This window comes from Xiphias gladius, chromosome 11 (assembly GCF_016859285.1).
Source record: "Xiphias gladius isolate SHS-SW01 ecotype Sanya breed wild chromosome 11, ASM1685928v1, whole genome shotgun sequence".
Taxonomy (NCBI): domain Eukaryota; kingdom Metazoa; phylum Chordata; class Actinopteri; order Istiophoriformes; family Xiphiidae; genus Xiphias; species Xiphias gladius.
The window spans coordinates 16,602,940-16,616,390 of NC_053410.1; the positions used below are offsets into that span (position 1 = coordinate 16,602,940).

Genomic DNA, 13,451 nt, shown 5'->3' on the forward strand with positions numbered 1-13,451 from the left:
CGGTTTTGAGAAACCTGGATATACTACCTGGAGTACTCATTTGAAACCAAGATTCTGTGGGTCATAACCACCTTATCCAGGTTTCTGAACCATCTCATAGTGGCTGAGATGGCTAGAAATGAACATATACCTGCACACTGATGATCAGAAACGTAGATATTGATATGATCATGTATACAGAGGTATGAATAACTATCCTGAATAAGATCAGTACCAGGATAAGACTCATATCTGGGATACTGATGCACATGTAAATGCACCTAATGAGGTCACTGGAAAGGAATGTCAGTCCTTAAATACAAAAAAAACTTTTACTCAGTGCCAGTAATGTATGAATAACTGATATTGTTAAATCACAATACTGAATAATTCATTTTCATCTAAACAAAACTGTTTTTATCATAGTGAAAATAAATTCTTAGTACCACTAAATAAAACCAGTTGTTTGGTAAATTTATGTTTTTAAATTTGATATCTCCACTATGGCTATTAAGGTAGGAGTCTTTAACAGGAATTCCCGCCTCTCGCGAGAGTTGGAGATTACGTTTGCGGAAGTTTACATTCCGTTTGTTAAAACGTGTAACTCATGGCAGTCGTGAGAGAAGCCGGTTACGGGGTCTCTGTAGCTGGCTTGTTCCCGACCGTGTAGCCGCTCTCCACGATGTATTCTGTCTTAATTAGCGCGGTCCTGTCCAGCTCCCCCGACTATGACCGGTTGTTCGAGTCTCTGTCTTGGCCGAGTGAGTCGTGGCCCGGGACGGAGCGGGTGGAGGCGCTGACAGCTTTCATTGAAGGGCTCGGGCCGCTTTTGGCAGGCTCGGACACGACCCCGTTTACAGCCTCGGAAAGACGGCGCATCCAAGATAAAATCGAGTCCGTTATTTGGACGCGGTGTCTGCCTCTCTTCTCCAGAATATCAGCAGAAGCCGGTGAAGGCGTGCGGTGCAGGGAGAGTACAGCCGCTGCCTGCCGACTTGTGAGCGTCGGTGTCCCCCTGTGCGATGAGGCTGTACCGGGGCGGGTGGCTCTTTCCATCCTGCCGTCGCTCCGGCTGTCGGAGGAAGAGCTACCCGGTCCGGGACGACTCAGTGTGGAGGTTGCAAGTGAAGTCATGGCTGTTCTCATACCTTCCCTGTCGGCGGATGAACGGCTCACGCTCACCACCGTGTCGTCTGCCTTGTCCTGCATCAAAACACTCCCAGATGCACTGGTCTCCAAAATCACAGTCAGGCTTCTCCTGACTCTCTTGAACTGCTGCAGCGGTGCGAGGTTAAGAAGCATCCTCGAGTTGACCCTGGATGATCTGTGCAGCTGGCACTGCACTGAACGCACGCCTGTGGTTACAGAGAGGGCACTGCTATGTTTGACCGCCATGTCAGACCACCTGCTGAAACCTAGCAGCCTTCCCCCCTCCTCCTCCTCCTCCTCCTCCTCCTCCTGCGAGCCCGACCCGCGTCTGTCCATACAGTTCTGGAGGATGGTTCAGGATGGACTGACCCACCGGGACAGCGTGTCACGTAAGAGAGCGCTGTACCTGCTGAAAAGGTGCGTGGCCCTGTCAGAGGAGGAGCAGGTGGACTGTCCTCTCTCTCCATCAGGGGAAGGTAAAAGGCTCAGACACACTGCACCAACTTTGAGTTCACCGGTGTCGCTTGGTTTGTTTTCTCACCGTTTCGTGAAACCGTTACAGGTGAGACCTTGTTCAAATGGGTCCCCAACAGGAGCAAATTGCTGAGAGAGTTCTGGGAGGATTATGCCCTGGTGATGGAGACCCTGGAGGAAAACCAGGTAAAAGATTGGTTGGATAACCACAGCCAATTCAGCAGAGGGCATCATGGTACAGCTTTGTAATATTGCTTCTCTACTCCTCCTCTGCAGATTCATGTCGTCCGGCCGGTTCTAAACAGAATAGATACGTTGATCCAAACAACAGTGAATGATTGTCAAGGTAACATTAGAATTGGGCAAAGTTGTTACTTTTATATATATTTTTTTTTTTAATGAATGTTTGGACTTTTTGAATTCTTCTCTACCGCTTTTATTTCGGACTTTTCGGGCTTTGTTTTGGTTGGATGCAGTGACGCTGCTGTTGTTGAAACTTTATGACAGTTGAGTGGTAAGTCCATCCTATTAGAATCAAAAGGACTGAACTTCATTCATATTAGCGTCATCAACTATTGACCCTTTCATCATCACACTTGCTTGTCTTCACTTGTCAGGAGAGATGTCCATTCAATTAAAAAAAAAAACTAGTTAAGCAAAATAAGTAAATGGCAAAAGGTACATAAGTTAAATAAAGTCATACTAAACAGCTTTTTTTTAATTGCAAACTTTTTATGCCCTTGAAAAAAATAAAGATACAAAAATAAATCAATGGAAAGAAAATGGATGTTCCACACTAGTTTGTGCCTGTTCCCTTTGTCACTTCTCCGCCTGTGTTGTAGCTTCAGGTCAAGGCCTCTTCCACCCCTCCTGGCTGCTGTGTGTGTACCAGCGGATGTTCCACAGTGAGAATAAATCCTTAATGAGAGAGGGAGTGTGTCATCTGCTCGAGCTGCAGGTCCTCCGGCAGCCTTCCTTCGCTTTGGCCTTTTCTAAGGTACGGGCACAGACGCAGTTCGTCAGGCGTGATTTAGGCTCATTCATTCAGTTTCACTGAAATCATTCCCCAAGTTAAATTTGTGCATTCGAGTTTTCTCCTCTTTGGCTCATCCCCTCAGTTTATCGTTGGCCCTTTTATGGATGTTCTCTCTGAAACATCGCTCTTCCACAGGTGAGGATTTAAAATCACTGCGCTAAGGAAATAAATAAATTACTGCGGGGAATACTGTGTTAACTGTTCTTTGCGTCAGCCCTCGTTAACCCGCCTTCTGTCCACATGCAGGTCGGCTGGGCAGAGTGTAGGAGATTGCCCTGAGCTAGGGGCTAAACTCCAAGTCTTCATGGTCAACTTCTTCAGTAGCCTGCCATTAGAGCATAGAGGTACGGGAAGGATGGAAGCCACAGAGAATACATGCTAACAAAGCTCTGACCCACTTCTCATGTCTTCAGAAGCCTGTCTGTCTCTGACTGCTGTGTTTGCTTTGTAGGTTGTGTGTTGCTGCAGCTGATTCAGCAGCTGGGCTCTAAGCACTGGTGTGCGGTTCCCCTCCTCTTCCTCTCCCAGGCCCTATCCAGACTCCCCCTTAGTCCACTGCTGGGGATCGAAGGACTCGCCGCTCTAAGGTACCCCATCATGTTTACCGTTACACACGCTGCGTCGTAGCTGGCCATGCTCCATACGGATGCTCATTTTGTCTGTGGTGTGATACAGGGAGGTGCTGCGCTGCACCATGATCACGCATCAAGTTTTGTTAAGAGGAGCTGCCCAGTGCTTCCTGCTGAATAGTGCCCTCTGTCTTACAGAAGTGGTAAGACACAAATAGTGGACTTGACCTAAAATAACTGGAACACTTTATAATTTTATGTGACAGCTCTATTTTAAACAGCATTTTGATCGAAGCTCATAATTTCTGGTTTCACCTTAACAAATATAAAGTATTTTTTGCTTTTATCAGTTTTTTTTTGGCCGCAGTGCAAATAGAGCAAAAAATTTTAATGAAATGAAAATCAAGGCAGTACAAAGAAAAAGTGCCATGGCAAAGAGGATCAGTGGTTACACATTAAGCTCCACCAGAAATGCCTGAGTGACAGGGGTATATTCACTCAGTGACACCACAAACTACTGCATCAAAACACCTCCGACAGTCTCGACGAAAATCAAACGCGGAACTCACAGTAGGGCTGTTGTACTGCGTTGTAAAGTGTTTCTGTTATTATGGCCAACCCCTTTACTTTAACTTGCAACTCTAAAGGCAGGGAGTTGTAATATTGAACTGTCTTTTTTCAGAGTGCAGTGACCTTAGATGATGTCTTTAGCTTCCTGATGCATTTCAATGCACAAGAGTCACTGTGTAGAGGGACTCATATCTGGAATCAGGTACAGTGCATCAGACACATATGAAGGAACGCTTAACCTAACACATATTAAAACGGCACATTAGTGAAGTTCTGTGTGTTGACTCATTGCCGCCCTACATGTCTGTGAATCCACTGCAGTTGTGTGCCTGGCTATCAGACAATGAGGGCAGTTTCAAGCTCCGGATTATGGATGGTGATGCCCCTGGTGCTGCCACAAAGAAAGAAACTGTAAGAGGTTATGTTCAAGGCGAGATACACGCTTATCTCCGAGTCCCAGCTAGCGCAGGTAGGTCTGAAGCGAGGCAGTCATAGAATTATATACTTTTTCCATCTGCAGACATGATTGTGCTTCAATTTTTACAGTCAGTTTTCTTGCTCCCCAGGTCAGACTGAGAGGTTACCTGACTCTAAAGAGGCTGACAAGCTGGCCAGGGCTATTCTGCTGTGTGTGGACATGGAGAAGAGTCAACCTGGCACAGATATCGGTAACACTCTGGAGTCATTACTCTCTCCCCTGCTGGACACCCTCAGCAGAGTCAGCACCAACATCTACTTGCCTCTGCGTAAGAGTGACAAGAGCCTGCAGCTTGTGCTCCGACTGTTCCAGCTCGGAGGAACGCCACGTTGTCAGCGTGCCGGAGAGGAGCGAGGTTTGTAATGATAACACTGATTCATTGTTATAGCTGTCATGTCCACCCTCATAAATAATGCAGTACGTTAAGTAGATGGAGAGTTGCGTTCATGCAATAAACAAATCGGTTTACCGCCCTCCCCAACGAATTTTCGCTTGGTGCACTATTGATAAATCTTACATACTGTTCCTTCACACACTCCTGAGCCACTCAGGAGTGTGTGGCGTCCACCTCTTCTCACTCTGCTTTTCACAGGCGATAGCGCGATGGTTGCCATGGAGAAGCTCATTTTTAAAGTGGTAGATCCAATCCAGGGGTTTATCTTGAGGCGGCTGTGTGGGGAGCTGCAGGAGGTAAACAGCAAATCGAATTAGTCACCATCCCTCCAATTAGCAAGGGGCTCCTAGTGGCTAGCTCGAACGTATGCATATGCTTATTTATTTATTTATTTATTTATTTAAACAGCTATTTGACGTGGAGCGAGCAGAGCTGTATCTGAGTGTCCTGAGGCAGCTGGTGGTCATGTTCACTTCTACACAACCGAGGCGTAATAAAATTCAGCCGAATGATTTCCCTAATCTCATCAAGCACAGCCTCAAAGTCCTGCAAGAACCAAGCCGGCAGGTACAAAGCTAAATATTCAAACCCCTGTCATTTAGGCAGGAATTTCGTGAATCAGTTTAGTTGCTTGATCAATCAACACCGATTTGCTTTTCCACTGCCAGAGCCCCTCTGTGGCAAACCAGGTGGGTAGAGCAGTTGCCATGGCATCCCTGGCCATGGTTTGTGGTCTTTTGGAGCAGGAAGTGATTGACATGCAATCAGAGACCCTTTCTCTTCTGAAAGCCCTGAATGACTACTTCTACAGTTCACCGGCATCTTCTTCACAAAGTCAATCATCTCTGGGGAACCTCAATAAACGTCTGCTGAAACCACAGACAGGAGACTTCTCAAGGTAAGTGGAAGCCTTTTATTGCAGATGTTGCAGAATGATAAGTCATAAGAGGTGTCGATTTAGGAGACCTTTGGATGGAAAAAAAAAAAAATTCAGAGAAGAAATATACTGCCTGGCTGAGATAATTAGGGATAAGCATCTATCTTCTCCTGCTAGTGATCTAGGAGTGCAGGGTCCTCTGCTGCAGGACTGGGGACGGATCGCTGCCAACTTTATGCGGGACCAATGGATTTGTCTGAGCTTCCTGATCAAGGCTGTTGGAATCCCTGAAATTTCCAGAGCACAAGACACTCTCAAGGCTGCTCTGAGCTGCAGTGTGGAGGCGCTGGCATTGCTACCCAGTGACCTGGTTCTGCCTGTGCTCACCTTTATGGAGACAGTGCTACCACAAGTGAGTCTCACTCAATTTAGGTCAAATTTAAGCAACTGAAATTGGGTGTTTAGCTGTAACTAGGAGTTATAATACGAAGAATATCTTACAAAAACTAAGGTTCTATCTGACAAACTGTGTTCATGATGAGGTGTCTGGTCTGGTTTTGATCCCAGTTAGTACTTGATGAGGAGGCACTCTGTGTGGAGGCTGTGACCCTGAGCTGGGAGCTGGTGCAGGGACTGAGCACTAATGCCCATGACTTCTGGCCGGCCCTGAAAGGCTTCATCTCCATGGCCTTCCACCACGAACTGCTCGAGCTGACACATACGCAGGCTCTGACTCTCACGGCCACCTTGAAGCAGGTGATTATGAGTGTGAGTGTGGTAATTTGCTCTTTCAACATACATTTTCTATAATATGTGTACAAATGCGGTGCGGTGTCGTGTGATTGATGTAGACTGCCACGGAGCTGAATGAGCTGTCTCAGTCCAAAAGTGGAGTGCTCGGAGTGCTGCTTCAACACTGCTGTCAGACGTGGCTGCCCACAGACCGCGGCGGCGACCAGGCTGACACTGTGTTTTCTAGTGTTTTCAGCCACATCAGCATACTCTCTGAGGCTTGTGTCTATGGGCCAGTGTTCAGAAGAGACCAACGGTAACTCTGAACAGCATTTCTAATTTTTTTTATTTTTAATATTTATTTTTGTTCTTTCAGATTGGTTGTTTCTCAGGGCTACTTCAGCTGTTTTATCTCACTCTTTCACAGGCTCATCCAGGATGTCCAAACGTACTTGGAGCAACTCGGCGAGGAGTTTGCTGGTAATGTCATTGCTACAAGGTGAGCTGCAGTCCTCTTCGCCGTTATTTTTGAGAACGCTCTCCTTTATGGCTGTAATTTAAGGGACTGCCACTAGAGGTCTCTCTTGCCATGCAGAAGTTTTCACAGTTAAACTGTTTTTTATTTTCCAGTGATAACAGGGATGATCAGTTACCCCGCACATGTGTACTGGCATTCCTCAGCCGCCTGGATTCCTCTAATCTACAGCATGAAAGAGTGATAGAAGAACTAGTAATGGCTTTGTTGAAAAAGGTAGGTAGGTATAAATTAGTCTGGGCTGGTTTATACAGTTGAAATGACTGTCACAGTATTAGGAACAATATTTTTCCAATCTCAAAATACAGTATGAACTTGGCAAATGTATACAAAATCGCATATGAAACAATGTAATTTATGTTCAACTCTTCACACTAATCTTCAAACAAAACTGTATGATTATATATCCCTACGTCCGAATATGATCATATTAGGACGACACATTTCACTGAAACTTGAGATCACTTTTAAGGAGCTGTGTCGCTTGTATCTTGTTTTTTTAGTAGTTTACCTGACATGTTAGTCCTGACATTTCAAATTGCAACCTAAAAAACATATAAACCCCTTGTCTAATATTCTGAACCCCAGTTTAAAAGAGAAAAGGGAAAGACAACTCGGCTGTGATTTGCGAACAATATGTAGTGTTTATTTTTATGTATGGCAACAAGTACTATAATATAGTGCACTGCGCTTGGCATATAGAGCATTTTTTTCATTAAGGTAATAAGTTTAGCATCAATTGCATCTAATTTAACAACACTTACCACCATTTTCCATCTCCGACTCCATCCCTCTAGGATAGTGACATCTCAAAGTCAAAAGTGCGTTACTACAGCAACTCCCTGCAACATCGTGTCAAAAACAGAGTATGGCAAACGCTGCTGCTGTTGCTGCCCAAACTCAGAGAGGTAAGACAGTTACACTCATGCTAAGAACCGCACAGGAAGTAACCACTCATAAAGTAACTGTGTGCGTGTGCGTGTGTAGGAGTTTGTCGCCACTTTGCTGAACCGTGTGTTTGAGGCTGGATTCTGCAGTAACCAGGCCTCAGTCAAGTACCTGATCGAATGGATGATGATTCTGATCCTCATTCAGTATCCACAACACATGGACAGCTTTTGGTCCTGCTTCAACATGGTGAGCTCCCACTCTGGACACCCATCTACCAGAAAAAACTGTAACATGAGTGAAATTGAGAAATTATTGACCAATTTCTGTGTTTTCCGTACAGGATCATGAAAAGACCAAGACAAGCATCTGCACATTCCTGTCAGTCCTGGTACATTTCGATGTCATCATCCCTAATCTGAAGGATAAGGTAAATGCTTTGATGTTTTTTCCACCACTCAAACACAATTCTTCTTGAATCACGTCTCAGTGTCTTCAGGATCTCTCTCCCTGTGTGTCTAAGGCAGTGCAGCTGCGTAATGCGCTGGACATCATCCTGCAGTGGTGTTTCAATCACAACTTCAGCGTGCGCCTGTATGCCCTACTGGCCCTGAAAAGGGTGTGGAGCTTGGCAGAAGTCCGGGCAGAGGAAGGGGCCCATGGTTTGGGCGGGCTGTCCACTGTGATCAAGGCCTGTTTGAACCAGGCTGAGGCCATGCAAAGCACTGGGTGAGCACATGCCACATCCAGTCGTTGGAAAAAAAGCTTATTTTTACTATGCTAATGTACTGTGTTTATTTTGTGTCTCACCCGCTAGAAATGCCAACAAAAACTGGATAAGGATTCAGGAGCACTTCTTCTTTGGTGCATTTCATCCTATCAGGGATTACAGTGTTGAGGTGTGCTGGTATATTTATGCTGAACATGGGAGGTCTGGTACCTAATTAAATTTTCTGATATCTAGGATAACACAAAGTGCAGAAACATACTTGTTTTATTTTTATTTTTAATTTATTTTTGCTCTCCTAGACCATATTCTATACCTTCCCCAGTCTGTCAGAGTTGGCCGACGACGAGTGGCTTCCACCGTGGAAGTTTGAGAAACTGTCATGTTTCTCTGAAAGTCCATCTTTTCCTTTGAAAAACCCTGCTCCTGACCTGAGCCAGCTCCAGCCTGGAGACTGGATCCAGCAAGACAAAAGTACAGTAGCACCAATCCCAAGCAGTAGAAGTACTTGATACATCATACAATGATATTGTACAGCATCTGTGATTGAGCGCTCATGGTGGTGTGTCACCCAGGTGAGCAGGATAAGGAGGAGCGCTGGGCCGAGGTGCAGAAGAAGATCACTCCCTGGAGGTTGGGGATCCAGGAGCAGGAGCTTGAACTTCAGTTGGTTCCACCACAACGGGCTGCTCGATTGGGCAAACTGCACGGCGCCCTGCTGGTGGTAGCTTCGCTTATAGATAAGCCCACCAATTTAGGAGGTCAGGAGCAGCACAACAGATTGCCTTACTGCACGTTTTTAATCATACTTTTAGTCAGGAAATGATATTAAAATGTCAGTGAGTTTTTCCTTGGTTTGTGTAATATTGTGAAGAACTAAATTACAGTCTTTTGTTTGGTTACACAATGAGGATCTGGAGAAAGAGGTCTAATGCAGCTGCCTCTAAAACCAATCACTTGAGCCCTCTTATCAGAGCTTAGACAGAGAATGTCCAGCTTTCATCACAGACACTCCTATTTTATGTTCTCTGCAACCGTACTCTAGTGCTGTTGTATCAAATGATAAGGGGCTGAATCAATTACAATTTGTTTATGGAGAGAAAGACCCATTTTCAAAACCAATATTGATACTAGATGATGTAAGACGCAGCCAGAACATTAGCTGGGTCCTTCTGTAAATGTTTTACTTTTCTTTGCCCACTCAATGGTCATCGCTGTCAACAGATGGACTCAGGACTAAAACACTTATCTAACCCCTTAGAACTCATAGTAATCACTTGATGAAAAATTTGCTATGGAGCATTAATGCAAATTCCCAGTTCACATTTGGATAGATTGCGCTTTTAGGCTTTCTCCTCATCTGTCTGTTGGTGTTCTAGGTCTGTGCAGGACATGTGAGATATTTGGTGCCAGTGCCCTTGTTCTGGATAGCCTCCGCCACATCAGTGACAAACACTTCCAGTCCCTGAGTGTCTCGTCTGAGCTATGGCTTCCTCTGTTAGAGGTAAATTGCATAAAACAATGTCACATTTCTCCCCAGCGATCGGGATATTTACCTGTCTTTATGATGGGTTTTCCCCAGTGCGCTAGTGACCTGAGAAATGTGTGATTTGACCTGGTTATCTTGGGGTTGAAATGATCTCAGTCAAGATCAACATAAAGAGCAAGCAGCAGCCAGAACAGCTAGATGCCAAAGCCAATGCAGCAGTACGCTGTTGTTATCCTAATGGCTTTCTGTTCTGCTTGCCACATTTTTATTGCATTGACAAGAGAATAATTTTACTACATGGTAGAAATGCACTTACTCTCAAGTGTGCCTCAGTGGCAATTTAGAAAATTTCTAGCTCATTTTAAACATATTAAGGCTTAAAGAGGTGCATGTTTGGTAGCAGCCTCCTCAGTCTTCAATCTCATTTAGAAGAGGTTGCTAAATACTCATTCCACTTGAGCTTTCTCAAAGCTCCTTTTTTCCTCAGTTTTGAGATTTCTGGCTCTAATACAGTAGCTGTTGTGATAGAAAATGGCAGTAAACCAAAACCCAAGTTTCAAAGATGAATCTTCAGTTTACACTCCAGGGAGACACTAAAAGGTTTGTCTGAAACCTGCCGATACCCTGGTGTTACAGTCCACCCTTTTAAATGTATATTGACTGTTTTGGCTCACCTGTATTTATTTATTTTTATTTTTTTTGTTTAAAGTGAAAAGTTTGTTTACATTATCTCTGAAATAATAAACTGTGTCTGTCCATCAGGTGAAGCCAGTGGAGCTCACTGACTTCCTGCAGATAAAGAAGAGTGAAGGGTACTGTATTGTCGGAGTGGAGCAGACAGCCAACAGTCAGAGTCTCCAGGACTATCAGTTCCCTGAGAAGACCCTGTTACTTCTGGGGTATGACAGCATTAAACATCGTCCTACCATTAGTAAAAACCACAAAAAGGCTCCAAGTCCAGTTTTTTTCGGCCAGTGCAGTCACCTACACACAACCAGTAGTGCTTAAATGCACGCAAGCCTCTGTTTTCCCATGCCCTCGTGAACCTCGCACAGATAACACTGTGAGCTGACGAGGCTATTTAACGTTATCTCACCGGTGTAGTGTGTTTCCTCTGCGGGACCTGCGCCTCCCGTCTCCATCGTGTACCTGTCGGGGCATGCTGGGTTGTAATTGGCTCTCCCCGGGGACAAGAGCACAGGAAGTAAATTACACGAGCTAATACAAAGCTGTGTGATGACAGCAACAGAAAAAAAAAACCTTAACCTTCGTCTAGCGTACTTCACGATGCTTCCCTGTGGCTTCCATCGGCGGTCGCCGTGACACAAAAAATCATTTTATCCAACCATTTTAATTGTAAGCTTGTGCAATTTCAAACAGTAGCTGTATGGTTCCCTCCTCACCAAATATGCACCGCAGTGGTGCGGCTGGCCCGGCAGGGAGGGAGAGATTAATATTCATTATAATTCTCACATCTGTGTAGGTGTCCTGTTTTGTTTTACCTAGTTCAGTCTCAAAGGCGTGAGCAGTGCTGTTAACTCAAACACCCCTTCCCCAGCTGGCGCGCGCGCAGCACGGCCCGGCTCTAATCTCTCATCAGGTGGCCATTATCTCACCCAGTTGCACTCGAGATAAATGTAGCTCATCAAATCACGCTTTCTGACTGTGTGGCACCCTCTGCGGACTCACTGAATGCCAAACTCATTACCGCCTTATGTTTGCTTTGCATTGCTGGAGCTCAGTATATGCTCAGTTGTTTACAGTTTGAATTGCTCTTGGACTGGCACTCATGAGTCATCCGTATAAAAAATCTTAATTCGTCTTAATTGTGAAGGCTCGAGAAAAGGAAGGACGAACTTGGCCGCTCGTGGCAAGGGCTCTTAAATTAAATCAAGTGGATAGCATCATTAAGCCAAATGAAAGCTGAAATTAAAAACATCCCGTACAAAAAAATGTTAATTGTACTGTGTAATACACATCAGGGATAGATTGATACAGCAGTCTGCAGATGGTTCAATGTCATACCCTGTATGACATGTTGGGCAGTCAGTGTTGGCTTAAATGCTGATATGTTGCAGTGTAAATCCTGCAGCAGACTTTTTGTTTTTTTTGCCATTTTAAATACATTTCAGTGATTTTTGTTGTTGTTTTTGTTTTTTGTTTTGTTTTGTTTTGTTTTCTGTTTTGTGTCCTCTGTTGATCTGAATTCTCTTTGGGAAGCTTTTTCCAATAACAGTTTTGGATACAAACTGAATCCTTTCCATAGAAGCCATAGTGGTGGAATTTAAAGGAGTAGTTCAACATTTTGGAAAATATTCTCTTTTTTTTTTGCTTTCTTGCTGACAGTTAAATGAAAAGATTGATACAGTCTAATGCCTGGCTGTGGCTTCATATTTATCATACAGTCATCAAACTTGGTATCAAACTTCTCATCTAACTTACAGCAAGAAAGCAAATCAGTAGCGTCATTATAAAAATACTTGGACCAACCTTTGAAACAAATCCAAACATTAATGCATACTTGATGATAAATTCTCTGTGACTCTGTTTCATTCTACATTAAATTAATTTTTCTCTTTCTCTTCTTAAAGCAATGAACGGGAAGGTATTCCTGCCAACTTGCTCCAAATGTTGGATGTTTGTGTGGAGATCCCTCAACAAGGGGTCATCCGCTCCCTCAACGTGCACGTGAGCGCCGCCCTGCTGATTTGGGAATATACACGACAACATCTCACCTCTGGCTGAAGCTAACTCAAACCACAGCTGAAGGAGAAACCAGCAGTGCAGCCCCATGGACATGGCATCTGACCTCTAAATGCTGACCATAGCTGCTCATCTCTGGTAGCGGGCGTGAAAAGCGTCTTAGGGGACTTTAAATGAAAATGTCAACTTCAGCTGCAGGACAAGAAGATGCTGCATGCAATTAATGTCAGGGGCTCAAGGATTTCCATGTTCTATCTAGACGGGAATGCGTCCTTTCAGGTTTTAATGTGGGCAGCATTCATCAGCACTGTTTCTTGTGCCTTAATGAGAGTCATGAATAGAGATCGGTTCTGGTTATTACATCTAAATATTCCACTGGGCATGCTGTTATATTAATGTAGGCAATCTCTATGTCTCTAACAGCAGCATAAATGTGAGCAATTAGTTTCTGCCTCAAAACACCAAGAATGGACTATAATGTCCATACCCAGCAAACTATTATACATAAAATATGAATGTGTCTTTTATTAATAGGCATAATATTCTGTGTTCTCATTGTTTTTATTGCAGTTTGTGATTTTAAACTATAAATTGCCTTTTTTTTTTTTTCTTTTTGGATAAAATTGAACAAATAAAACTGATAGTATCTGTTCTATGTACATGTGTTTCTATTTACCGGTTGCCCGATTGCATCAACAGAGGAAGCAAAGACAGGGTTAAAATACAGTACAGTAGGTGTTCATGCATCCTGCCCCCCCCCCCCCGGTCAAGAGTGAAGGAGCCGGTTCACCTGGAGACCAGGTAGGGAGCAGATGTAGCACGTTCGATCGCGCTAACTTCTTTTTCCGTCA

General features: G+C 44.3%; 1 protein-coding gene across 2 annotated transcripts; it reads left to right on the plus strand.

The window, feature by feature from the left end:
* The first annotated feature begins 513 nt into the window (after nt 1-513).
* tarbp1 (TAR (HIV-1) RNA binding protein 1) lies at nt 514-13,191 on the plus strand. Of its 2 annotated transcripts, none has more exons than XM_040139756.1 (29): nt 514-1,604; nt 1,691-1,788; nt 1,879-1,969; nt 2,445-2,599; nt 2,721-2,773; nt 2,885-2,982; nt 3,090-3,225; nt 3,314-3,410; nt 3,890-3,979; nt 4,099-4,246; nt 4,344-4,610; nt 4,848-4,945; nt 5,058-5,216; nt 5,318-5,547; nt 5,704-5,938; nt 6,094-6,282; nt 6,378-6,574; nt 6,686-6,757; nt 6,889-7,009; nt 7,591-7,701; nt 7,781-7,930; nt 8,025-8,111; nt 8,205-8,410; nt 8,499-8,580; nt 8,711-8,882; nt 8,984-9,169; nt 9,788-9,912; nt 10,660-10,796; nt 12,489-13,191. In XM_040139756.1, the coding sequence occupies exons 1-29, from the start codon at nt 662-664 to the stop codon at nt 12,640-12,642; spliced, it is 4,887 nt and encodes a 1,628-aa protein (XP_039995690.1). In that variant the 5' UTR covers nt 514-661; the 3' UTR covers nt 12,643-13,191. The 2 variants fall into 2 exon arrangements, with proteins under 2 accessions (XP_039995690.1, XP_039995691.1); XM_040139757.1 differs by having other exon boundaries at nt 1,879-1,948.
* The last annotated feature ends 260 nt before the right edge of the window (nt 13,192-13,451 follow it).

Coding starts and splice junctions, on each gene's coding strand:
- tarbp1 (XM_040139756.1), top strand. CDS start 662: ATGTATTCTGTCTTAATTAGCGCGGTCCTGTCCAGCTCCCCCGACTAT. Junction 1,789..1,878: donor AGACCCTGGAGGAAAACCAG/GTAAAAGATTGG, acceptor CCTCCTCTGCAG/ATTCATGTCGTCCGGCCGGT. Junction 7,702..7,780: donor TGCTGCCCAAACTCAGAGAG/GTAAGACAGTTA, acceptor GTGCGTGTGTAG/GAGTTTGTCGCCACTTTGCT.